We start from the raw sequence: 27,743 nt of genomic DNA, 5'->3' as shown, positions 1-27,743 counted from the left end.
ATGGAAAAAATGTGGTTTAGGTTACAGGAACAGTATTCCAGTTTACCTTGAATATGCCACTGTAAGAGGTTAGGAGTTACTATAAAGTTCAGTGTCCTTGCTCTATACATGAAGATGTGTCACTGTGTTTGGGTAGTGACTTTTCTGGAATTATTATTTTTCTCTAACAAGAAATTCTGTTGGATGCTATTAAAGCAAGTTGCTTGGTTAGATTCTTGAAAGGATTCGACATTTTTTATTAATAAGAAAAACATTTGCAATTACGCTTGCTAGTGGAGGATAAAAATGAGTTTGTTTTCTTGCTCATTATACTCCAGGGTCTGGAGAGAATCTCACCAGGTCGAAGAGGCAATCTTCTCTGTAGGTTCCTTTATTGAGTGGCCAATCAAATGCATTATGGGATCCTTCATCTTTTCTGAAGCCTCTGCTACTTGCCACTGTGCAAGAAGCCCTGGACGTATTATTGGCCTGTCCAAGCAAAGTGTTTCATTTTCCTTGCAAGCAACTTTGTAGATTTTATACTAGTTTACATCTTCAAGTGGACAATAAAAGCAAAGATGTCAGGTAGATTTGGACAATTATTTTTATTCAGCCTAAAAGGAGTGATATTAAAGTGGTCTTTTTAGTAGCTATCAGAATTGATTTTGCTGATTGTCAGAAGTGAGATGGTTTTTGCTTTACCTTGTAAGTAGATTTATTTTTCTGTGGATACATCATAGCAATAGCATATTATCATGCTCTTTAAACATCACACATACCACAGTGTGGATTGTTTTTGTCATAAGTAATTTTTTTCTTTTTAAATTTTTATTTGAAATGTGGAAATGTGTTTTGTTTTTAAATTTTAAATGACAATAGGTTGGGAACCTCAATTTTGCTCTGACTTGCTCTTCCATGGCCAGAGTTTATTGCCTGGTGCCTATAAAAGCCTCTTTCCAAAATGAAGTTTCAGTGTTTATTGAATAAATGTCAGCTCAGTAACAGAAAAACTGTAAAGAACTCAGGGTATAAATTTAATAACACATTTCCCTTAATGTCATGCAAGGTCTCTTTTTTATTTCCTTCATAAATATTACCATGATCTCTAATTATAGTTTGTCTTATTTGCCTACTTATTTAGTATCCATCTGCCCAAATTTGAATATCACCTCATGAAGATTAGATCATGTGTTTTCTCATTCCCAGATGTAGACTTAGTATCTAAAAGGCATTGAATAAGCACGGTTGGAAATTTTAAAAAAATAAACACACACACAAGCAAATGAATACATGGTTCGACAGTTTACAGATGTAGTATAACTGTAATGTAACTGCCATTGCTTCTATTATGGGATAAACCATTATGCAATAGATATACGTCCTTCAGAAGGACTTTCAGATAACTCAACTATGACAAACACACATTAATAACTAAATCCTACACATCAGATTGAAAATTCTCTTAGTGTTCACATGAATGAAAAAGCCATATTAACTTCCATGTCTGTCAAGCCTTCAAATGGCTTTATCCCCAGTGGACATCTGACTGCAAGGTATGGAGGCCCCAAGTGAAAACCACACAGCTGATCCTACTCAACCCGTAGAACTGTGAGTGGCAATGATAAATTATTGTTTCCGGCCATTATGTTTTGGGATAGTTGGCTTGTGCAATATGGGAAAAACAAAAATTTATCGATATAAACTTCAACTATTGATACTAAGTTATTCTCCTTTTCTAAGCAGCGCACCTTTATTTGAGGTCATTATGTGTATTAGACATACTCTTTGATTATATAAAAGCATAACGATGAGTTATACCTGAAGAAGTCATGTTACTAGGAAAAAGAAAAGATTCGTGAGGGTCACTGTGGGCTAGTGTGTTGGCAAGAAAGCAAAGTCGAATTCAGATTTTGTCTCCAACTACTTATGGTCCATGTGGGTCTTAAGACACCCTACCTCTTATGATATGGTTGCTTGATTTTATATTACTCCCTGTTTTCCGAGCTTCCATACCACAATTGCTTCAGATTTCTTACAGAAATAAATGTATTTTGGGTAGTAACTTATTAGAGGGCATGGCAAAAATCCTTTAGAACTGTTAGAATATTCAAAAAGTTGAGCCAGTAATCTCATAGATCTAGAGAGGAGCAAAGTCAAAAAAATCTGGAAAGACCCATCTGAAATTCTGCATCCCGTTTATTTTTAGATATAATTTCAGTGCACTTAGAAGTCTTTTTTGTCCTTTAAGGTATCTACCTTAGCACCTTAATTTGAGACAGAAATTAGGGGACCACTGTTAATGTTTAATACCGAAAGTCTGCTGCTCTCTGTTGAGTTTAAACAGGTTAAACTTGTATTTTACTAGGAGATATCAAGTGGTTCTTGTTCTTAGAGGGGCCAAGACTATTTAATGATCACGTGTCCATCACTTGAATGTGCACAGCTTCATTGTTTTGTGCATTTGATCCTCTCTTCCTCTTCCATGCCTCTGTGTCCTCTTCTTTTCATATATACGCCACCTGTGTGACTTGGCTTTGAAAACATCCCTCGAAAGCATCTTATCTATAGGAGTTTTAGGGGTTGACTTAAGGAAGCTGAGGTGGCTTTTACTGTTCAGAAGTTCTGCAGAGTCCTGGAAAGAGGTGTAGCCTTCAGTAAAAATTTGAGACATTGAAATGTGATAGGACTTGGAGAGTAAATTGTGTATGCTTTTCTATTTATTTGTCTGTCTGTTAATTCGTCCGTTCACTCGTTCATTGAAAAGATAATGATTATGTTGTCAAAAGCGGATCGCAGAATGAATGAAGGTTTGGGAGGATATTGTATAAATATATCCCTGTGCTGCTTGATTTGCTCAACTGAAAAATGGATTGGTTTCTCACCTAAAAAATAGCTACCATTGTATTTCTTGAGATTATTGTCATTTTTGAAGCAATATAAATGAAGAAAGATGACATATTAATAAAGTTGTTTTTCAGTATTTTCAAATGATGTTTAAATTCCCTCTCCTTGACCCTATATGTCTCCAACATTAGAAAAAAAATTATTTCCCATAATTTTTTCTCAACTTTTCTTTTTGTGTGTGACTTTGAAGAAATAAAAGAACTGGGAACTGAAGCCCGTTGGTTGTGCTTATCCAAGCCACACCACATTCTACTCATTTTTTAAAAAGGAAAAAGTACTCCATTCTATGAGCACTGCTTCCTGAGACCTCAGTGAATAGAGAGGAGGCAGAGGTTTCTGAGCAGATTTATGCTCAGAGGGGACCGAGAGAGTGAAGAGTTCTATGCAAGCAGAATTTTGCAAAGAATAGAAACAAAAAAAATTACATTTTAGAAAAGAATGAGAGCTGCTTACTGCTCATGTTCCCGTAATTACTAAATAATGCAGTTCAGTTGCTTCTAAAATTTATTTTTATGAGCTCCAGCAAAGGAATTGTTTCTTGGCATATAAGAACTTAAGGAAAACATTTTAGTTGAGATCATCCATAAGCAAACATGATTAACTAATATACTAATTGCACAATTTGTGTGAGAGGGTAATGTGTTAAGAAATATTTGATTTTTGATTCATAGTCAGCCAGGAAGAAAGTCATTTGGCAAAACTGAATTGCTCCTCAACTTATGGTGGAATTGCTGTGTGACCTCAAAAGGAAAACAATATTCAAATTGAACCATATACCAAAACCAGAGGAGAGTTGAACAGAATTCGCTTCTGTCATGCCTTGTGTTATTCCAAACAAACTTCTGCATCCCTGAGCTCCTCTCGACAGCAGAAATTTCCCACCAGACCTATAAGCCCACCTATTGCTATGTTACCGCCCTTCTTCTGACTTCTTCTGCCAGGAGGATTGAACTTTGTTAGTTGCATATTAGAATAATCAACAACCCCAAATGAATGTCTTCTCTTCTCATAGAATTCCCTGTGGAAGGCTTCGGTCCCTGCACATTCCCTATGTTCTTTCTTAGACCTTTACATTGGCAATGCCCCATTATGAGTCAATGTGCAGAAGATGAAGATTTCTACATCTTATTTACACCTTCTTTATTACCTGTATTATATTACCTGTATTATATATCTGAAGAAAGAGAAAGAGAGGGAGAGAGAGAGAGATTTATCACGAAGGATTGGTTCATGTGATAATGGAGGCTGAGAAGTCCTATGATCTGATATCTGCAAGATGGAAGCCTAGGAAAGCCAATAGTTCTAGTCCAAGCTCTGAAGGCTGGAGAACCAGGAGGGCAAACGGTGTAAGTCCCAGTCTGAATCTGAAGACAGAAGAAACAGGAGCAACAGTGCCCAAGGGCAGGAGAAGATGGATGTCTCAGCTCTACCAGAGAAAGCAAATTCACTCTTCCTCTGACTTTTTGTTGTATTCTGCCCCTCAACAGATCAGATGATACCCACCTACACTGTGTGGACAGTTTTCTTTTACTAGCTCAATCTATCCAAACGCTAATCCCTTCTGGAAGCACGTGCACAGACATATCCAGAAATACTGTTTACCAGCTCTCTGGGCATTCCTTAACCCAGTCAAGTAACACATAAAACTAACCATCACGCCCTCTCAAAAAATATCGATTTATGAATTATTGAGTATTTTTATTATGAACTTTAAAGATTATAAAGATATAATAATAATACAGCACAAGTGGCTTGTAATTTCATTAGGAAGATAAAACACGTATATAACCAAAGATGACTAATATGAAGAGTGGTGGATGGGTGAGCAGAAAAACACTGGGCTTTCATTGAAAAGAATGTTCAATGGAATGCCCAGGGATCTTAGAATTTGCTTTAGAATCATATACTGGACAAATTTAGGTGTTCCCATTGCTTTTCTTCCCCAATTTTATAGCCAACTCTCAGAGAAGCGGCTTCAACTTGATGCACAGATTTTCTCCTGCCCATCTGGTTTGGCCAACTTCCCTTAGACTGATAACCTTAAACATTAGTGAGCTTTTGCTATGTAGCAAACCATGCCCTCCTCACCTCTCCAGTCCCAACTCTTCCCATTTTTCTCATCTCCCACCTCACCTTTTGTAACCTGTATTCTCCAGCTATACTGACTGTCTTAAGTTCCTTTAACATTCCAGTCTCACTACGATTATTTTATACTTTTACCAAGATGGAACTTACCTTCTTCATCCCTGACTTGCCCTTTGGCTAGTCAGCTTGTATTAGGGGCTCAGTTTAAATGTTATGTTCTCATGAAAGATCTCTTAGCCTTCCTACACTTCCCCCTGACTGGGTTCCATGTTCCCACAGTATCCTGACAAACTGTGTTAATGATACCTAACATGTATTGCCAGAGGGCAAGTGGGGGATGGAGAGGAGGATATGTTCCATCTTGGTAAAGGTATGGACCAACCGTAGTGGGCTGTTTCCAGTGGTACACTGGATCCACTTTCTGTAACTCATGAACAATTTTTTGCAATTGGTTGTCTGTTTCATGGACTAGACTTCAAGGACCTAACAATAGGGACAGTGTCATGGCCAGTATGGTGACTGGAATGTAGTAAGTGAGAAGAAGTGACAATAGAGATGGAGGCCATGGTTTCAGACCTAGATTTCTGAAGCCTAAGTCAGTTTTTTGAACTGAGGTACTTGAGGTTGGTGTGAACCCTGGCAGCTCCAGAGAGCTATACATATAAAAGATGAGCTTGTTCTTGGAGCCTCAGAAATGCCCGCTAACTTTTAGAAGCATAAAACATGGTTTACCACCAAGGCTAGTAATATAGTGGAAACCAGTTCTCCATACACTAATATGAGACTTGTAAAGATTCCTTAAAGGTGACACAAGATGTGTTTGTTGGTTTCTTGGTTTTTATTTTGTTAAATGGTTTTAAGACTGAAAGTTTCTAATTCACGATGGGTCAGGTTTGGAAAGATTCAAAGAGGGTCACAAAATGTATAAATGAGAAATGCCATCCCCTAACTAAACCTAAAGACCATCTAGTTATACTTCGACTTCTATGCTTTGATTTATTAACCCTCAATTATGAGTAGAATTTTGGAACGGGATTTATTCTGCTTTCCTCTCTATAAGCATATCTTATAGATCACAGCCTTCTTCTCCCAACCTCCACTATTTTCTGATGTTCCCTTGGCATTATGTCTGGTGCTCTTAACATTTCTAACTGAGAAATGATCTTATGTCAAGACTGTATCATAGTAGATGGGGACCATAGTTCTAGCAGAGTTGGAATAGTGGTATAAATGTGTGGAGTAAAAAGGATGATTCATAGGATACCAAAAACGTTTGACCAGTGTGCCAAAAGGACGTTGCATGCTGTTTCTTCCTTGTGCACCCCATCCCCAGGCTCCATTTCCCAGTTCCAGCCCACGACCTCAAATGTAAAATAATTCAGGTCATCTGAGCTAACCTTACAAATGATCGATTGCCCTTTCAACTTTGCCAATCTATCCCTCCAGACAATGAAGAAAATCATCCTCTCCTTATTTTATGATAATCAATCTCCTTTTTTAAAAAAACTAAAATTTTCTTCCCTAAATTATAAGAAGGCTGTTGCCCCTATATAGGTGCTGCCATCAACAGTAGCATGATCATAACAGCAACCAATTGTTATGTACTTTATCTTCTTTAATCTTCATAGCAATTATCTGTGTTCAAACTACAGATGAGGTTTTAAGAATTTAGGTGACTTGACACTCAAGTCATACAGCTGGAAAGTAGCAGAGGTAGAATTCCAACTCTCCTCTGCCCAGTTCCCTTTAGCTCACCTCCTTATCTGCTCTGCTGAATTTGGTGGTGTTGAAATGTATTGGGCTTCCATGGGATTTCTGGATAATCCACAGATTGAATAATCATCCTCTGAATAATTGGACAGAGCATCTGTTTCGTCTGGGGGCAATTGTGTGTGTGTATATGTGTGTGCGTGATAACTAAGGATTTGAAATCCATCAAATTGACTCATTAGGTATTGTAATAAACATCTTAGGACTTAACTACCTTGATTTGTATTTCCAAGAATCTGTAAAGGCACCTGCAGTTTTGGAGGTATAGAATCTCTACTTCATATACCTCAAAAAGAACCCATCAACTTACGGCCTTCCTCACACATGTCAAATGTTCATCTTTAAAAGGTAATCTTGAGAGGGAAAGGTTAAAGAAGGTCTCCTCCAAAAAAAAAAAAAAAAAAATGCATGAGGGAGTGAAACTATTGTCTGAAACTGCAAAGGGGAGAACGGAGCCGTGGGTAGTTCCCAAGTGCTGAGAAGCAGATTTCAGATCCATTGGAAGGCACGACTTAATCAGAAATGGAGCAGGACTAACCATAGCAGGCTATTTCCAGTGGTACCCTGGATCCACCTTCTGTAAGTCATGAACATTGATTGTTACACATTTAGAAATTTTGCAGTTGTGGTAGTTTAAAACTAGCCATGATGTGAGTATTTACACTGTGGAAATTGGGAAACACTAACACATAAGGGCTGTTTTTTAAAGCAGGGGTCCCCAAGCCCTGGGCTGCGGACCAGTATTGATCGTGGCCTGTTAGGAACTGGGCTGCACAGCAGGAGGTGAGTGGCAGGTGAGCATTACCGCCTGAACTCTGCCTCCTGTCAAATCAGCAGCGCCTTTAGATTCTCAGAGGAGCACGAACCCTGTTGTGAACTGCGCATGCGAAGGATCTAGGTTGCATGCTCCTTATGAGAATCTAAGCAATGCCCCATGATCTGAGGTGGAACAGTTTCATCCTGAAACCACCCCACATCCGTGGAAAAATTGTCTTCCACAAAACCAGTTCCTGGTGTCAAAAAGGTTGGGGACTGCTATTCTAAAGAACTGATTTACCAGCACTTTATTGCCTATTTAATAAAGAAGTGAATTTCCTGTTGCTGAAAATTTTCAAATATAAACTTGGTGTTTCCAGAAAGATGTGACGCAATAAATGGAATAAGGAAAAATTAGGTCTCTAAGGTCTTAAACAACTGTATTCCACTTTATCACTTGAAGGTACTCATCAAAGTGCTAAGGCCAGAGTGATTTCTGTTACTTGAGTTTCTTTACTGGAACCTTTCTCCAACATCCACGCCTTATCTCCTCCTTATCTACCCTCATCTGAATTTGCTTGCTTTTGGCCCTGTTCTAAGCCCTTTCTGTTTTAGTTTTAACACAAGCCTTACATAGTCCTATGCTGTGGTGTCAGACTGCTTGGGTTGGAATCCTAATTTCACACTGGCCAGCTGTTTGAATTCTGGAAGGTTACCTAGGCTGATTAAGTCTCATTTTCTTTATCTGTTAAAAGCAAATGACAAAAGTACCTCTTGCAAATGGTTGTTGTAAATTTAAATGATGGTAATCCAGATAAAGTGATTAGTAAAATGCTTGGCCATGGTAAGGACCTAGTAAATGGTAGCTATATTTTCACTTAAGGCATATCAATTCTTTTTTTTTCTTTAGCTTCTAACAACTCCTGAACTCCAAATTTTACAAAGAATTTCAAGTATATGTACCCTTTACCTAGTTGATTAGATGTGTGTCTTCATTTGTCTGTAAAGCAGGTTTTTGTATATTTAATTTTATTTTCTTGTTAATGTTGTATAGTCGGAGATGAAGTCTTATAAGCCACTGTATCAATAATAATGAACAACAAATGTTTTCATTGTTAGCAGATTATTGACAGCATTTAAATTGGCAGTTCATTGGAGACCCTCAGAACTTAGAGAAATTTAAAAAATATAATACCGAAAGCCCTCCCACCCACAAACCCTGCCAGCACCTCCCACCTCAGTCTTAAAATGATGATGATGAGAACATAATAAAGGTGTTTATTTGGGGTATAAACTATCTTTCATTGAGCTGTGAGATGTTTATGAAGACCCAAGAGAAGTGGACACACCCAGAGTGGTTTATAAGCAGAATAGCTCATAACCCTGGTATGGAAAAGGCCATTTCTCGAACTCACAGGACAATGTCTTTAAAATTTCATTCCTAAAAAAGTACAAACTGATATGGATAAGAAAGTGGAGACCTTGTGATAATGGTTGTTTCTTCAGGGTATTTTCCATTTTGTGTGTCCAGTGTCCTTTCTAAATACTTAATAGACCATCACTGAAGTACAATGCATTATTCAGAACTGAAAATACCTACATTTACTATATTTATCTTGCATACACTGTGCACATATGTGGTTTTCAATAGCTTCAAATATGCTGGAAATTTCTGACCGGCCCCTTTGGCGAACACCAGGCTGTGGGCTGCGTGTGTGGTAACACAATTCTAGACACTCTTCTTTAGTTCCAGCTCTGGCAGAGACCTTCTCACCATGGTTGATGATGTATGAGGGAATCATGGCTAATATGTGTTCCGTTTGCCTCTGGGTGCTGCTGTAACATAGATTCCTGGCAAGTAAATAGGGCCTAGTTTAAAGACCATTTCAACTAGGCAGTTAAGGAAATGAACTCATTTTCATCTCTGGTCAGTATTGGGTGAGTGACATCAGTATTTCCCATAGCCTTTGGTCTCTGGATTCTTGAGGTATAGGAAACAACTACATTGGAAACATATTTGGAAGCCTGGGCCACTTGAAATGCATTAAAAGTCGAAGATCCACATTCAGGATTCAGGGTTCTGATTTAAATGCCCTCTGACCTTATTACTCAAATTTGCAAAAGACACCCTAGGCTTTAACATTCCTTTTTGTCATCTGTATTTTGGTTGCTTGCTATATTAGATTATCCGTATGAAAGCATCAGTTAGATATTTCTTCTCTTTCACCTCCTACCATGGTGATGTATATAAAGAAAACAAGCAAAAAGGTGGTACAAGAATATTTAATAGTAAAGTCAGATTCAACAGAAGCAGAGGTGGAAGAAAGGAACCTAGTTGCTTCTCTTTTAACACACATGTTTTCCGTAGACGGCTGGTTTTCTTCAATTTTCGTAATTACAATTTCAGGCAGCATCCCTCCACTCCAGGCCGGTTATCCCATTTGTGGGTTACCCATTTCCTGTGCATTTCCTTCCTCCGGCCCACCTCTTGGCCACATTAACATGACTTCATGTCACAATCGATACCGCAGGTGGCCCCGGCAGGTTTTGAAAGGAGAATGGAATAAAAACCTGTCAAGGTTGCTTTGTGTTAAATTAAAATATTTGGTGAGGAGAGGCCCAAAAACTCTTGGCCAGAATGAGGCTTCTGAAAAACGGAGGCATTTCAGAAATCTACACTATTTTTTTTAATCAATCTTTGTTAACCAAATGTTATAGCTGGCTGTGTATCTTGGAAGAAGTCAGAGCAGTACACATAGTGGAAATAAAGTTGAGAATATGCCCCCATTTTGGGGATATAATTAGCCAATATTTTTGAAATCCTAGGTCAGACTTAGTTTATTGCATGGTCTTCTAAGGGCTTACAGTCAGGGAGACAAAATTCACACCCAAGATTCAACAGTCAACAACAGTTTGGCAGAATTCACTGGGTCGGTGTTGGATTGCATAGAACAGAGAGAGAGGGAGAGACAGAGAGAGAGAGAAAGTGTGTGTGTGGGTTGCGGGGGTGTATTTCTAAGTTCAGAGAAGAGAAAAAGACAAGTAGGCTGAAAAAGGCTATGTGTTAAGAGGTAGGTCCAGAGCTGGGCCCCAAAAACTGAAGGCACGAGGGAGAGAGAATTCGGGTTAGTAGAGCAGAATAGTAGAGTGTGTGTGTTCGGGGCCTCAAGTGCCAGAAAGAAGTCAGGAAGATGGGGGAAAGATACAAATGTTCGTAAAAATGTAGAAGCCCCTGTTCTCTAGGAAATCAGTGTTGTCTGTCATAAAAACATGGGTGCACCCTTTCTTAGAATGAATCCTTGAAACTACTCAAATGTATTTATAACACTCAACAACAGGCAGTCTCATTTGGGGAATAAATTAATTAACAAATTTATTTCAGAGGCATTGGAAGCACCTGTAAGGGATGAGGTTTGGAAAGGAGCTTCCGCTTAGGATGTAGTTGGAATAAAAGCCGAGTTGTGGCCTACAACACCCTGAATGATCTGACCATGCCTCCGCTTCTAACTTTCTGCCTTCTGTGCCATTCTCTCCCTGTTCTCTAAGCTCCAACGATACCCATCTTACCCATCCTCTTTCTCTTTCTTTGATACGCTGAACTCTTTCCTGCCTTACCATCTTTGCTTTGCTGTGTCCTCTACCAGGACACTTGCCCCTAGGCTCTTGGGCAGACCAACTCCTTCTCACATTTCACGTTTGCAGAGACTAGAGTCTTTTTTCTGACCATCTCATCTAAAGTGGTGTACTCAGATCCCTCAGCATTCACCATCATATCACAGTGTTTAAAACACAAGGAGCCTTTAAAACACAGGGAGCTCTCTGAATGGTCTTGTTTATTTGGTGGTTTATCTTCTGTGTCTCACCTTTAGGACAGGGACCTCATCTGCCTTGCGCACAGCCATACCCTAGCATATAAATTCAAGCCAGGTAACTGAGGAACATATACTTTATAATTTCTTAATTATAGTAGGTACTCAATGAAGTGTGTGCTAAGTGAATCCATGGCAGTGAAGTCTCCATTGTATTTAGGGCATATTAAGCTTCTATTCTCTTCTATTCCCGATATGCTGAACTATTTGTTACAAAGCAGGAAGAAAGTAGTGAATGGGGAAAGACCTGGGGTGGCTTGTGTTGCTATGGAATTATGTAGCAGCACAGCTCTCCTCTTTTGTTCCCCTCCCGAGTCTTAAGAACCTGGAAAACAACATCACACAGAGGGATATTTCAAAGACATGGACTTTAAAGGAACAATTGTGTGGGTTAGATGAATGCTAGTAAATTATGTCAGGAAAAGCTGCTGCCTTAATTTGTTTTTCAATATGTTTGTATGTTGTAGCCATTGCAGAATGAAATTACTATATATAACGAGCTCAGGTTCCATGTTTTACAGCCTGCCCCTCGAAGCCTTCACACACATTGTCCTGTTTAGGGCACCTTTCTGTACTTGGCACTATTCTTCTTTTCCTTCTCAAAGAAATAGTGCTGGATGAATTTGTCTACTGCCTACAAATTATGGTACAATAGCCATTGTTAATTTAGTGAAAGAAGTGTGGAGAACCAGTTATTTTTTTCTCGCCCATGGGTTTTTCACAGGAGCACACATCTGGCTGCTGTACAGAAGCTGCCTGAGTGGCTCCATTTGTAGCTGGATGGGCTTCTAGGCGCGTGGTTGAGAAATTATAAAGTATATGTTCTTCAGTGACATGGTTTGGATTTATAAATGAAATGCTATGATGCCTATTTGTATGTCATTAAAACATGTTAACAATAAAATGATGCATCCATTTTTCTGCTATTGAGATACACTTTATTTAATTTATGCTTTTCCAAAAGACTTATGGTATCAGAACAGGTCAGAGCTGGTGGCGGAGAGATTTCTGTTTCACTTGCTTTTCCCACGTCTTTCCTTCCTATCTTCTTCCCTTGTTCATGCTGGAGATCTGTGTTTCTACACTAGCAGACAATGTGCCAAATTGCCACTAATTTAATGCATTATCTTAAGAAGTAGAGCCAGGCACAATGGCTCACGCTTGTAATCCCAGCACTTTGGGAGGCTGAGGTGGGAGGATCGCTTGAGGCCAGGAGTTCAAGACCAGCCTGGGCAACAAAGAAGACCTTGTTTCTGCAAAAAATTTAAAAGTTAGCTGGGCATGGTGGTGTGCCTTTGTAGTCTCAGCTACTCAGGAAGCTGAGGGAGAAGTATCCCATAAGCCCAGGAGTTTGAGGTTACAGTAAGCTCATCACACCACTACACTCCAGCCGGGGCAGTAGAGCAAAAAAAAAAAAAAAAAAAAAAAAAGAAAGAAAGAAATAGGTAATTCTTCAGTTTCCTCACTATTTAGTAATCTTGCAGCATGCTCTTCTTCTTTCAGCACTGCAGTGACAATACGCATCCCTGCCAGTCTGACATGAATATCGAAGGAGCCTGGAAGAGAGGCTACACGGGAAAGAACATCGTGGTCACTATCCTGGATGACGGAATTGAGAGAACCCATCCAGATCTGATGCAAAACTACGTGAGTGTATGCTGTGGTTGGAAGGTCTTTCCTTCTGGGAAACAGAGGAACTCAGGATTACCAATAAGGTGGATAGCTACTGAAAAATGTAGCAACATACAATAGGGTATTGTGTTTTGCTTCTCTCTGGTAAAAGATGAGAATTCTTTGAATACAGGAAGCATGAGATAACCCTTTCAACTTTCCAGTGCCTTTGATGTTCTGACTTACACAAAGAAAGCAATAAGGTAGCAGAAACTCCACCACCACACCGTCTGCTACCAGCAACATTCGCTGTTCTCAACAATTTATCCAACCAGCCAGGCAATACTCTTTGTTTCTTTTATGGGGAAAAATGTACTTGGAACTTTTCTCCAGTTATCTGCTGGTCTTTTTCTCTCTCTGCTGCTTCTTTTTGTTTAAAGGACAGTAATGATCGGCCTCCCAGTAGTCTGTTGGAATCAATTCCTTTCGTAAGAAGAAACCACAAATTCATTTAGTTCTCATTTGAACAAAATGGTTCAGTTGCTGCATCTAAGTGCACTCAGATAAACTGTCTCTTTACAGAATAGAATTTTAAAGCTAAAAAGGAACTTCAGGTTAGTCTCCTCCTTTCATAGGAGAATAAACTGTAGCCTGAAGACTGAAGTGAGTTATCCATGGTCAGATAGAAGAATAGAAACTATGGCTGCCCGTGCCCCAGCAGAGATGTCTTTCTTGTCACACGTGAAGAGGGTTTTACAGCATGCTGCTGTTCCCCACTGCATAAGAATGTATTTGACTAAATACAAATAGCACTCATGTAATTGTGAGTGCCGTCTTTTATGTTTTTCATTCTCTCCTCTTGAGAAAAAGTTCTCCAGAATTATCTGTGCAATTAGCATGATTGGTGCCCTCTCGGTTCTTCTTTATGTTGGACCTGGTGGGTAAGAGAAAGCACGTTGGGTAACGTGTCAAAGACTTGGGTTCCTTCCAGTGTGGATTTGTTTAATCACTTTTAAAGGCAAACAAGCAAATCCAACTTTGGTTTTGGAGATACTGTTTCTTCGTATTGAAATCTTGGCGTAGGAAAACTTTATCATTTTGGTTGGTCCTCTGTTTCGGGCCTCTTTTTCCTTATCAGTAAAATTAGTAAGATACATTAGATACACTCAAGCCTTGGTGCTCCAAAGGACACTTAGCGGGTCTGCAGAGCCTCCTTGGCACAAGAAGCAGGAACTTAAACCACCTGTATATACAATGTGTATTTTACTTGATTTCCCGAAACATTTCAGGCTCTACGTACTAAAAGTTATTTTCAGAAAGAGAGGAGCCTTTGATAAAGACAGAAAATCAAGATAGTGTTTACTTTCACGAACATTGAAATAGCCGGGCGCGGTGGCTCACGCTTGTAATCCCAGCACTTTGGGAGGCCGAGGCGGGCGGATCACGAGATCAGGAGCTCGAGACCACAGTGAAACCCTGTCTCTACTAAAAATACAAAAAATTAGCCGGGCGTGGTGGCGGGCGCCTGTAGTCTCAGCTACTCGGAGAGGCTGAGGCAGGAGAATGGCGTGAACCCGGGAGGCGGAGCTTGCAGTGAGCCAAGATTGCGCCACTGCACTCCAGCCTGGGCGACAGAGCGAGACTCCGTCTCAAAAAAAAAAAAAAAAAAAAAAAAAAGAAATTAGGAATAACAATAAAGTATAAGAACATTCAGGCTAGGTGCAGTGGCTCACGCCTGTAATTCTAGCATTTTGGGAGGCTGAGGCAGGGGGATTGCTTGAGCTCAGTAGTTTGAGACCAGCCTGGAAAACAGCAAGACCTCATCTCTAATAAAAGTAAAAAAATGAAGAGAGAGAGAGAGACCAAGCCACTCAACAGACCACCAGAATTGAACATAAGCCAAATTATACTCCAGAGAAGGAGTCTCAATAACACCACATTATTCCAGGCTAGAAGGAGGAAGCAGCCCATTTTTCATTTGATAGTAAGATACTGAGTCATCATTTTACCCTGCATCTATATTCCTATACTATTTATCTACATATGTTTCTTATAGCCACCTAACATAAAGAGAAAGAAACTTCTGCCAAATTATTGTAGTGACCCCATATATTTGTGGTCTTAATCTCTTGTATTCCCTCTGAGACTTCTTTTCCTTCCTTATACTCTTGTATCTTTCTTAGGAAATTTAACTGAAAAAGACATAGGGCAGAAATTGTGCCCATGTTTGAAGTAAGCATTCATTAAGTACTCAAATAACCAGAAGTGCTATAAAAATGTTCTACTATACTAAAATGAATGCCCCTCAGGAGTTCTAACCAAATTATGAAAAATAGCTCTAACTGAATTTTTAAAATACCAAAATAATTAATTTTAAAAATAGTAAAAAAAAAAAAAAAAAAAACTGGGTGTGGTGGCACCTGCCTGTAGTCTCACCTACTCAGGAGCTGAGGCAGGAAGATTGCTTGAGCATGGGAGATCCAGGGTGTAGTGAGCCAAGTCATGATCACGCCACTGTACTCCAGCCTGAGTGACAGAGGAAGACCCTGTTTCAATTAATCAGTCAATCAAAGAAAATTCAAAGCATGTTAAATTAGGCTGGCTACAGTGACATAAATTTGATCAATTGTAACAATCTAGTAATTATTTTTTCAGTAATGCAGATATTTTTCACAATCAGTTTTAAAAGCAAACAAGCAAATCCAGCTTTGGTTTTGGAGATACTATTTCCTCATTTTGAAATCTTAGTGTAGGAAAACTGTTCATCATTTTGGTTGGTCCCAAAGCCAATGGTTGTTAGTAGAATGTCTAAATTATGGACTCCTTTATAGTAGATACAATACCTGAAACCAGACGAGGGTTGTCTAATAGCGGTCCCAAGATACCTGACATGATAAAGATCGAATACTGATTTTTAATTGGCTTGCCAATGATATGTGAATGATTTTTTGTCTTCTGAAATCTATATTATGATAAGGAAGTTGCAAGCTCAAGAAATCAAGTAAGGAATAGGGAGAGAGTCTATGGAGAATAAATCACTTTGTGCCTAGGTGGTCAAGGCGTACCTCAGAGAAAAGGTAGTAATGAGGATGTCTTTGAAAGATATACGTTTCATGAACTGGGTCATTCTAGGTATGAGGGGAAAAAGTGCAGGCACTTGTTTGGTCTGTGTAGAGTTCTTCTTCACCTTAAGGGGGAAAAATACAGCAGTAATTATCACTGAATGAGCACTGCCTCCCTAAGGCATCCTGAAACCACCGAACCTTGAGCGTATTAGTTAACCTAATTACTTTCTGGCAGAAATGTATTTAAAAATGCATGAGCCTGTGGGTCAATGGCTAATTAATGAATGTCCGTTTCCTTTCCCTTGCTCTCTCGTCTGTGGCCATAGGATGCTCTGGCAAGTTGCGACGTGAATGGGAATGACTTGGACCCAATGCCTCGTTATGATGCAAGCAACGAGAACAAGTAAGGCCCAAGTGAGGGGTGGCTGGCATGTGGCTGGCAAGGAGCTTTGTTTTCTGCTCGTGCTGAGGGAAGTATTTTCTTCAAAATCCTTGATAACATATGATTCCTAATTTGCTCCAAGATTAATAAGTGTCTTTCCACTGAAGCCTCTGAGTAAGAAAAAAGGGGTGGTCCATATAGAAAGAATGGTTGCAGAGAGAGCCCTGGGGAATGGCTCAGCATTTCCAAATCTTGAGACTGGAACTAAGAGACGACCCCTCACGTGGTAATTGCCCTGCGAGCCATTTGTTTAGGGACAGGGGTGGTGAAGAGAGAGGCCAAGCAAAGTACCTCCCAAAAGAATTACTTTGTTCTGTTGAATTCAACACATGATTGAATACTGCATTTGAAGTCTCTACCCGAGCGTTTCTTGACACCTCCTTTGCTCCTCTCTCCTCTGTAGTTATTGTGTTTTTCACTAATATACCTGAAATACCTAGAAGGATCATTGCCAACTGAAGAAGGCATTACCTTCCTTATTCCCCCCGAGCCCAGGCAAGAGCCACAGAAACCCGGTTAACCACAATTATGCTTTCCATTTACTACTGTGGTTTTTAGTGAATGGAAATCAACATTTGATAACAGAATATTCTAACATTCCTCAGGCAAGTGAGAGAGAATGGGTTTTCTCGCTTACATAATGACCCCGATTCCTTACAATATTAGTAGATATTTCTAATCTCTAAATCACATTAACTTTTTTCTCTTTTACTATGAAGCTCCTCAGGATAATGCTGTAATTTAGATACTTTCATTTGAATTTTTGTTTACATGTTTTATTTACATTACATGCACTGAAGTTGCAAAGAGAACTGTTTAGCCCATTTATTTTGTTATTTCTAATCTGCTTTTTTCTTTAGGGAAAAAAATTTCTCAACTAGGTTTATTTGATTAAGTCAGTAAGTTTAGATAAAACCATGTGACCTAGAAAACTGTCACTGTACCTATGTGGTTTTTCTTTACTGTCTACAAAGAAAGCTTAACAAAATAACTGTAGAAACATGCTGTTGGTTGACATGAACAACCAAGTAAATCTTCTAGATCAGATTCAGTGGTGAAAGCATTAATACACTAATTGCTATAGGTAGAATTTTCCAGAACTTCCAAGCAAAAAGAGAGACCTACATTAAACTGGATAGTTTTCTTTCAGACTTACTGTAACTGCCCAGTGGGTTCACCTTGCCTACTGCCTAGACAGAGGCATTTTACCAAGACAGGGGAACTGCAATGGAGAAAGAGTAATTCACACAGATCTGCCTGTGCTGGAGACCGGAGTTTTATTATTACTCAAATCAGCCTCCCCAAACATATGGGGATCAGAGTTTTTAAAGATAATGTGGTGGGTAGCGGCTTAGGAAGTGGGGAGTGCTGATTGGTCAGGTTGGAGATGGAATCATAGGGGGCTGAAGTGAAGTTTTCTTGCCATCTTCTGTTCCTGGGTGGGATAGCAGAAATGGTTGAGCCAGATTACCGGTCTGGGTGGTGTCAGCTGATCCATCGAGTGCAGGGTCTGCAAAATACCTCAAGCACTGATCTTAGGTTTTACAACAGTGATGTTATCCCCAGGAGCAATTTGGGGAGTTCCCACTCTCGGAGCCAGAGGCTGCATGACCCCTAAACTGTCATTTCTAATCGAATAGCTAATTGTTAGTCCTGCAAAGGCAGACTGGTCCCCAGCCAAGAAGAGAGTCTTTTCAGGAGAGGGCTATTATCAGTTTTGTTTCAGGGTTAAACCACAAACTGAATTTCTTCCCAAATTTAATTTGGCCCACACCCAGGAATGAACAAGGACAGCTTAAAAGTTAGTAGCAAGATGGAGGAGTCGGTTGGGTCTGATCTCTTCCAGCGTCATAATTTTCTCAGTTATAATTTTTGCGAAGGTGATTCCAGTCCCTCCCTTTGGGTTTCATAGCACCTTATTCTTAAAGTGTGGCCTATGAAGATGGGAAAAGGCCATCGATCACTCTGGCTTCTTCTTGCTGATGGGGGCATAGTGGGGTAGGTGTTGACCCAAGGCGAGAGGAGCAGAACTGCTTTGCTGCTGTGTGGGCTGTCTGACCATACTCACACAGGCCAGGCTGGGTTCCAAGGCTTTCATGACAAAGATGTTAGTATTCTCATCTATAGTTTTAATATAGCATTTAAGCAGATAGTGTACTATAAGGTAAATAATGAGTTTTAGGATAAGGAGTGCAATTCCCAGTTTCAAAAGTAAAGATTTGAAAGCATTAGTTTGGGGACTTACAGTCCACCAAAAATTTAGGATTGAGTTTAAATTGAAGAAAAATAAAAATAAAAACTCAAAAACAACTAACAACAGGTATACTATAGTTTTTGGAACATAATTTTTCTCTTTCCAGTCCTTATTTTTATTAAAACAAATCATGATAGGACTGATTTGTTTGCCATTAAACTTTAGTTTTTTTATACTTGACCTGATTATTTGCTTAAGGTGCAGCAAGAATAATTATTTTTTACATAGACTTTTTAAATTGGCTTTGATGGAACTGTGTTCCATAAGGAATCTCAGATAAGACTTTTTTAAAGCCAAGCCCAGCCATGGGTTTGTACCCTCCAATACCTATGAGTTGGGTAAATTTCTTTCCTCTTGAGGTCCCAAGGTAACTTGGAGCTCCTGGGCCTGTCAGAAAGTGACATTCTTCACTTACCACAGGTCAGGAACCCTGTAGAGGAACTATGTAGGCAAGGTTTGAGGCAAGTTTTCCTAAGGGGCTATTATTCACTTTGCAAGTCAAGTTTGATTCCTTAAAGGAAAGCATGCCATTCCAGTCAAAGCCTTGGTCAAATAACCAGTTTCCTCAACTGTGTCCTGTTCAAAAGAAAACATTCTTATTGCACTTATGCAAACAACTATATTGCCATAGGTTAAGAATACTCAAAAATAGTTTCTAAATTCTGGAGAAATTAGGTAGAGAGAAACAAACATGCTCTAAATTTTGTTCACAGGAGTATACTTTACTCAATTGTTAAAAGCTGGAAATAGCTCAAAAGAAGTGTTTTTGTCTCTGAAAAACAAAAAGGAACAGCAACACTTTAAGCAAAAAAAAAAATCTAAAAGTTTACTTCAGTTTTCTGTTAGTTCAGTCCATTTAGTTAACTCCTGTTCTGCTGGATATTCATAAACATTTTAGCTCGCCATGAGAATCCTGAAAGTTTTTTTTTCCTTTATTCTAATGTCATAATCTCCAAAGTTATCAGAAACTTGCATTCAAGAGCACCTGTTAAAGTTTTATAGCTGATTATAAAACTGTCTTCTAAAGAGGACCAAATCAAGATAACAATTATCTATGGATGACAAAAATATTTTAGGGAAGCCACAGTCAAAGACACAATTGACAAGGCAATTTGTTACCTCTGTGACATACAATAATCCAGCATAACAATTATAATTATTACTGATGACATGTATTGAGACATATCAGAATTATAGGAATCTTATACAATTTTATAACACATACTAATAACAAATTTATATGAGTATAACCAAAAGAAAGTTAAAAACCTTTTTATATTTAACAATGTTTCCTGCATGATTTTAATACATTAAATAAGCAGAATATGTGTTGTAGTCTGTATTATAATACAGACTATGTGTAAAGGCAATTCTTTGAATATTGGCTTTGATGGCTTTTTATAGACTATCCTTTTAAACCTTTTTTTTTTCTTAAGGATTTCTTTTAAACTTGGCCACTTCCCAAGACCCTTGTTCAAGAAGAATCATGACAGTTGTGCTCATCTGGGGTATTCTAGGGTGTCCTGCTTTGACCCATCCTAAGCACTGGCCATGGTTCATTGAGTGCAGTGGGGGATTGATTGTTGGAGGACACAGACATTGTTCCCAATGTATGCTTAGGTTTGCCATCCTGACAGTGAAATATGGAATTTTCACAGGTATAACACCAGCACTCCCTACCTCTGTTTTATGGAAGTCAGCAGTGCCCTGAGGGTATAGATGTACCTTTAGCTCCTCTCAGTAGTTCTGCCTGATTTTTTTTCTCCGCTGACCAAGAGCATGTAGTCAGGCATTTAGGATTAAAATGCCCGATTTGCTCATTAGACCGTAATAATGGATATGATCAGTGGATCTATCTTTAAGCATGAATCCACAGATGGATAACTCTGTTTGGATAGTGGCCACCTAGAGTTAGGAAATGAGTAGCTTTGTAGTTTAGAGGAGTTGACTTTTAGCCTTGGCTCTCCTTGATTATGGTCTTTTGAGCTAATGACTGAGCTTTCAGTACTTTCTAAAAAGTCTCTAGAATGGGCATAATAATAATTCCCTCTAGGCTGGGCACAGTGACTCACACCTGTATCCCAGTACTTTGGGAGGCCAAGGCAGGAGGATCACTTGAGTCCAGGAGATTGAGACCAGCCTGGGAAACATAGGGAGACCCTGTTCCTATTAAATACATAAATAAATAGCCAGGTGTGGTGGCATGCACCTGTGGTCCCAGATACTTGGGAGGCTGAGATAGGATTGCTTTAGCCTAGGAGGTCAAGGTTGCAGTGAGCCAAGATTGTGCCACTGCACTCCAGCCTGGGCGACAGAGCAAGACCCTGTCTCAAAAAATAATAATAATAAAATACCTCTAAAGATTATCAATAAAATGTGTAAAATACCAAGCTTACTACATAATAGATGCTACATAATTACAGTTGTTATTATTTTAATTGTGTGTTCTATTCATATACCTAATTCTTGATAAATAACTAGTTAAAAATTACAGTTATCTCAAAATATGTGTGCCTATGAGCACTTCAAATTTAAATTAAGACTTAGGGTTTATTTCCAGCATTAGAAGTTGAGATAGGTTTGTCTGCTTCCTTGGGGGACTTAAGGTTTATTTCCAGGGTTAGAAGTTGAGATAGGTTTGTCTGCTTCCTTGGGGCTGGGAGCTGTGACTCTTTTCCATCTACAGGAAATCTGCTTTTCTTTAATTCCATTTTCCCATCTCCCTTGGTAGAGCAGGAGTCCTTGAATTTGATATAAAATAGTGAAAGTGAGGAATTTGTAATTATCATCAGAATAAGGAAGTTGAGGCATGTGCTATGCAAATGCCTCCTCACTGAACAATCAGACCAGTAGGCTTCAGAACATATTTGGAATTATGTCATACTTGCCTGAATTTGTTTATTCATTCAAGCAGTATTCATTAAGACGCTGCTTGGTGAGTGGCTCTGTGCTAAATACCTGGGGAATCAATGATGAGATAATATAGATTATTAATGGGCTGAATTGGGAGAAAATTTAGTAAGAAACTCTAATGCCTGAAGGGTTTTTAGTACTAACAGAGGATCTAGCCTCAAAACTATGCAAATCATCTGTCTTAGACTTGCATGATTACATTTCTAGTGCCAAGGCTTTGGAGTGAAGGAAATCACCTCTGAAGTACAAAAGTTATAAAAATCCCTTTCTCGTCACTTTTGCAAGTTCCCAAATGGTGGTATGTCAGACTTAGATAACTGATGCTAAAGAAATAGCATGATTAGAGGAGACCATAAAAACCCATCCTTCGATTCAGCTTTGCCTCCATTCATATTAGCTTGCCAAATAAAGCTGACTGCATTGTTCTAGGCTTAAAATAGAAAATGCCTCCCTACAAATGAAACAGTCTGCTGGCATTTCATACTACTACTCCTATTTCCAATAAAATGAATTATTGATGTCTGAGTTAGATCAGCCCTTCCCTAGGTTACTTCCTTTTAGAAGTTCTCTGCTTAAAAGTCATAGCAACATTTAGTAGGAGTTGAAACCACAGCATTATATTTTGAACAAGCGGTATGTGGGCCCAGAGTCTAATTCCTTTTCAAAATAAACCAACCTCTGGGTTAAAGACTCATTTTCTAAAAGGAATAGATTTTTCATGTTGTTTCTTATCTCTGATTCAAGGAGCTTTAACCAGGGTGAATGGAAGTGAATTTCTTCTAGTTCTTTAGTTTCTTTTCACACATCACTTCCGGTTTTACGAGTGTTCCCATGTTGCAGAAACCAAAGTGTGTCCTTCCCTTTCCCATTTCTGTAGACAAGGACTGTTGTGAGGAGATAGTGTTCCAAAGCAACCAATAGGTATAGTCAGCATTTTCCGCATATAGGGGAAATATGTTAACTTATTATAATAGTACTAGAGGAAAAAAACACACTATAGGTCTGTGGCCTTAACAAGTACAAACATTTTTTCTTCGTACCAAGGATTTGGCCAAATATGTTAAGATAAAGTTTTCCTATAGCTTAGTAGGTCAGACAAAACTTAACAAAGAAAATGAGGTTCAGTATCAGAGGCTGATTGGATTTTCAAATATTTTCAAATTGTTTTCTCTAATACTTTTGCAAAATAACATCTACAGTATACTACATAGTAGATACTTGATCAATGATTATCAAATGAATTTACATAACATGGACTACAAGTGTACATTGCTAGAGGCTTAATGTATACCAAACATGCAATTGTGGGAAAAAAAAAATCTGACACTTTCCATATACAGCTGTCTTAGTTCAGGCTGCTATAACAAAATAACTTAGACTGGGTAATTTATAAGTAATAGAAATGTAATGCTCAGTTCTGGAACCTGGGATCAAGGCACCAGCCATTTTGTTGTCTGCTGAGGGCTCGTTCCTCATGAGATCGTGCCTTCTTGCTGTGTCCTCACATGGTAGAAGGGGCAAACAAGCTCCTCAGGCCTCTTTAAAAGGGCACTAATCCCATTCACTAGGGCTCCACCTTCACGACCTAGTCACCACCACCCAAAGCCCCATGTCTTAACACCAACATGTTAGGGATTAGAGTTTAACACATGAATTTTGGAGGGACACAAGCATTCAGATCATAGTAACAGCCGTAGATTTTATATTCATGATAGAACCTACAGCAAATATTTTAGAAAATTCATTTCTATATGTACAGGTTCATGATGCATTACACTGAAGTAAGTAACATCTTTGATCATCGTGTAGGTTCTGGGAAGTGGCTTCCCACAGAAAATTGCAGTGTAATAGGAAAAGGCTTCTTTCAGACCAGAAGCCAGCCATCCCTTCCCCTTCATCTCAACAACTGTTAGTCAGCAAGTCCTGATAATTCATACCAATTAATTCCTCCTCTGTAATAGCTCTCAAAAGCCTTAGACACAAACCCCCAGCCACCCACACTAGCCACTATGTTTATTCTCCTTCTCTTACCTATACCCTTGTTAAGAGTCTACTAAATCGTTTCCTTGTTTCTGGTCTTCCCCTATCCTGCTGCCTAAGTGATATTTCTGAACCAAAATAAGAACATTAAAATCCTTTACTATCTTGACATATGTTAAAAATACAAGACTCTTCAGGGCCCATTCCCTTCCTTATTATTGAGTCTATTCTACTCTGTGTATCCCCACATCCTCTTCCTCTTCTTCCTCCTCCTCCATTCGTCAGCCCTACAGGATTTGTGTCATTCCTCTACTGTGCTCCAACTGTTCACCCTTCCACCATCTACACTTAGAGAATTCCTCCTTCACCTCCCATGCATGTCGCTTTCCTAGTGATGCCTTCCCTCACCCCGCATGGTATGAGCTGGTTATCCCTTCAATCAGTTTCACAGCACTTGTGAACTTGTTATTTCTTTTATAAAACTTTTTTTAAAATCATAGATGGGGTCACATTTGCCAGAGTAGGAAATAGAAAGGCAAGAACATATACTAAGTTGATTTTCAGTTTAGTTTGGGATATAAAATGTCCATTTGTTCTTTCTTAGAATAATTACAAGAGTACTGACCTTGATTGGTTCGTCTAGATGAATGAGCAAAATGTGTCTGAATTGAAGTTGCTGACCTATTAAATGGTGTTATATGCAGTGGGCCTTTGTGCTAGATATCTTTTTTTCTGACTTTCCATTTCTGCTCTGCATCCCGGAAGGCTGACTTTGAGGGACTGCATTAATTGTCTGTCTTGCCCTCTGGCTTCTCATTGGGTTTGGGAAGTCACTTGACTAAATTCAAGTCGATAAATTCAAGCCCCTTGAATAAATTCTTCTCAGGTTATCTATTATAAAAGAGCCCAGTGTTTCCTGATAGGCCCTTGACTGACACGAGTATGTTTGTTCTTTAGCCTGGTATCTTTGGTAGAATAAAAGGGAAAATGTTTAAATACCTCTGAGAATGAACTAAATTCATGGCAATTGTCTAAATACCTGTTTATTCTTTAATGAAAGCCAAGTAAATACAGAAAATGATTATCTAACCTCGAATTCCTATATACCTGTTATCTGCAGTGTATTCATCTTTGTAAAACAATGCATTAATTATTCCCAGACTCATAATCATGATGATGCAGCCTTCAGAACTCCTTGTTTTTCTCTTTGCCAATTTTAGTATGTTATTCTCCGGATTTGGGGACTTCAGTTTTGATAACGGGTCTGATTGATGTTATAGGTTCAAATGAGGTATGAGTGTAATTTATGCTAACTCAGTGTATTATTGACATGAATAATTGATAGTTGCTTGAATTTAAATTTCTTATTTAAAAAACACACTCACAAATTCTTGGGGCCTTTACAGCACATGGAAATTGCAGTAAAGGAAACAGATAAGTATCCTTTTTAAATAATGGATTAAGCATTTAAACAGGTTTTCCAGACAGGTGTATTTAATTAGCTTTCTCTTTTAATCTTCCCTTCTAACCTTCTCTTGCATCCTTATATTTTCTTGTTTCCTTATGTGTAGAAATATGTAAGAGGTAGAGACTGAGGCCCTGTAGAGGTCAGCAATAGCAGTTTTTTGTTTATTTCATTACTAAACATTGGAGAAGACATCCAAGAACTTTCAAATCTCATCAGCCAGTGAACACTCAGGTTAGTTGCTGAACAAGGAGGGAAAAAAAGCCCTTATTTTATTTTTTTTCACTCCCTGTACAGCTACCAGAAGAGCATGCTGAGAAAAATAAAGAAAACCTCAAGCTTATAGATTATTCATTTTAACATTACCAAAATATTGTTTAGGTATTGGTTACCCTGCTATTCATATCATACAGCTTCTGAGTTAAAGAACTAAAGTTAGAATTTTATTTTTGTAAGCTAAAGGAAAGGTTATAATTTTTGTATTCTAGCAATTTAGTTAATTACAATGCAAGCTTTCTGTTCCAGTGTATTTAAGTATTTGTGTATGTGTATTTAATACCAATGATAGGTAAGCATTTTAACTATAATTCTTAATAAAAGGTGAATAACACTGGGTCTGTAGGCTACTTAAATAAAAGTGGAAAGGAAGAAAATATGTCCTTTAGATTACAACACATTTGATTTGCATAAAATAGTTCACCAAAGAAGGCAGGGTGATAGAGTAAAAAATATTCTGCTTTTAGAGGAGACCTAGGTACCAGCCCCAGGCTTTTTATTGACTATGTCTGTGACCTTGGAGAAGCATTCTTCTCAGAACCTTCCTCACCACATCAGTTTCTCCATGTTCCTGTTTTAATTAAACAACCAAAACACCTACAAATGTCTGGGGTTGCTATTTGACTCTATTTGAGTGCAATGTAAACAACTGCTAATAAAATTAGTACATCTGCATGTTGTCTCATTTACTACTCACAACAACCCACATTCAGAGAGAAAGTCTAGAGAGGGTAAATAACGTGCCTAACGTCACTGAATGGTGGAATCGGAATTTGAGCTTGTTCGTTCTCACACTGTCTGATTACCTGCATAACTAAATTAATCGGTGGTCAAGTAGATGAGTAGATGAGAAATCAATTCTTGTGCGGAGCACAAGCTTCAGTAAGTTTACCATCAACAGAGAAACAGAATCACCAGAATTTACAGCATTGTGTGCAGTAAACACTTAATAACTCGGCTGTACCAAGTGCTGGTACTCAGGTCCCTGTTTCTCCAGAGAGAAGGGATTGGTCTGCATAGTTTGCTAATACCATGTGTACGTGTAACTTTGAACAAGTAACAGATTATTTTTTACAGTAAATGATTATATAAATTTGAGTCCACAGTGGTATTCATTTTGTGGAAGTAAATGAAGGCCACCCAAATGAGACAAGGCACTGTTCAGAGCTTGGAATAGCAAGGAGTCAGCCACCATCGCATGCAGAGACTCCAAAGCAGACATAACACTGGGAAAGCTTTGTAGTGAGGGAAAAAAGCCAAACAAAGGAAAGGGAAAACTTCACATTTGGTCTGTTGGAGAATGTCTCGGAGAAGCTGGAGCTCGGGTCCCTTTGTTCTCAAACAGTTCTACTCATATATATTGACAAGTTTGTTTGTTTTTTTAATTAAACTTGAATGAGTTCCAGCTGGTGATACTATAAACAAAAGATTTTTGCAAACTATATAAAAGTACCACAGGTACAGATGTTGTTAATATTATTACAGGTGACAATAAGTAAAGATAAGGTTTTAGTCTAATTCTCAGAGGGCAGGTGGTTAGTTTTCACATTTCTCTATTTGGAGATATGGATTCTTTGAGGTTGGAAACACATAAAGTAAAAGACACTTTTCCAATGTTTTTGCACGTCAGCGACAACCTTTGTGAGTCCCTCTGGAAATGTGGGCTGTGGAAGAAGGATTCTCTGTAGGAAGAAAAGACTGAGCCAAAGAAGAGCCTGTGAAAATCAGAAACCTCCTCTTACCCTAAGGAGGGGATGGGGTAGTGAGGATGTGTCGTACGTGGGGAATTGTGGTGAATTGTCTTGCCTATACAACGCCTAAAATAGCTCCAAGGAATTGAGAAGAGCAGTAGAGTACCTGGAGAATCCCTGCCAATTCTCCTGAATCCCCTCCTTCTCCACTCTCATGCAAAGCTGCCATCTCATGAATTTTAGAAAACAGTGACCTTTGTTAAGAGTTTACCACTTCCTATTTTTAGATATCCACGCACCAGCTTCATGTAATTTACATATGCTAGTAAATGCGTTTGAATTTGCATGAATTGCAGATAAAATCCCTTGTGACATCCTGAGCTGAGCTGAGCTGACTGCTAACATTTTTGTATGACCTTTTTGCTCTTGGTTGGTATTCCCTCCTTCTGAGGTTTATTCTCAAAGGATCACACCTCCTCCCATGCCTGTCCCAATTACCATGCATAGACTCTCATTTTCTCTCCAACCCTTCAGCCCCCCCAAGTATCAGGTTGTTACCTATCCTTTTCTTTTTCCACTATCCTGATACCTTGATCTTCCCATAGCCTCTAGTATTATGTTGTTATTCCGCAGAGAAAGAGGGACACGTTTGTCTCTAGCAGTTGCCTCGGTCTTGGGACCGG

General features: G+C 38.8%; 1 protein-coding gene across 3 annotated transcripts in view; it reads left to right on the top strand.

Moving 5' to 3' along the window:
- Nucleotides 1-27,743, top strand: part of PCSK5 (proprotein convertase subtilisin/kexin type 5) — a 464,720-nt gene that overhangs the window by 120,357 nt on the left and 316,620 nt on the right. For all 3 annotated transcript variants that reach the window (XM_030809749.1, XM_003267429.4, XM_003267428.4), the window contains exons 4-5: nucleotides 12,867-13,010; nucleotides 16,366-16,442. In XM_030809749.1, coding sequence (XP_030665609.1) covers nucleotides 12,867-13,010; nucleotides 16,366-16,442 — 221 coding nt within the window. The remainder of the gene's footprint in view (nucleotides 1-12,866; nucleotides 13,011-16,365; nucleotides 16,443-27,743) is intronic.

The sequence above is a fragment of the Nomascus leucogenys genome, chromosome 1a, assembly GCF_006542625.1.
Source record: "Nomascus leucogenys isolate Asia chromosome 1a, Asia_NLE_v1, whole genome shotgun sequence".
NCBI classification, from domain to species: domain Eukaryota; kingdom Metazoa; phylum Chordata; class Mammalia; order Primates; family Hylobatidae; genus Nomascus; species Nomascus leucogenys.
The sequence above is the reverse complement of the archived record's forward strand: the minus strand, read 5'-3'. Positions and strand labels throughout refer to the sequence as shown.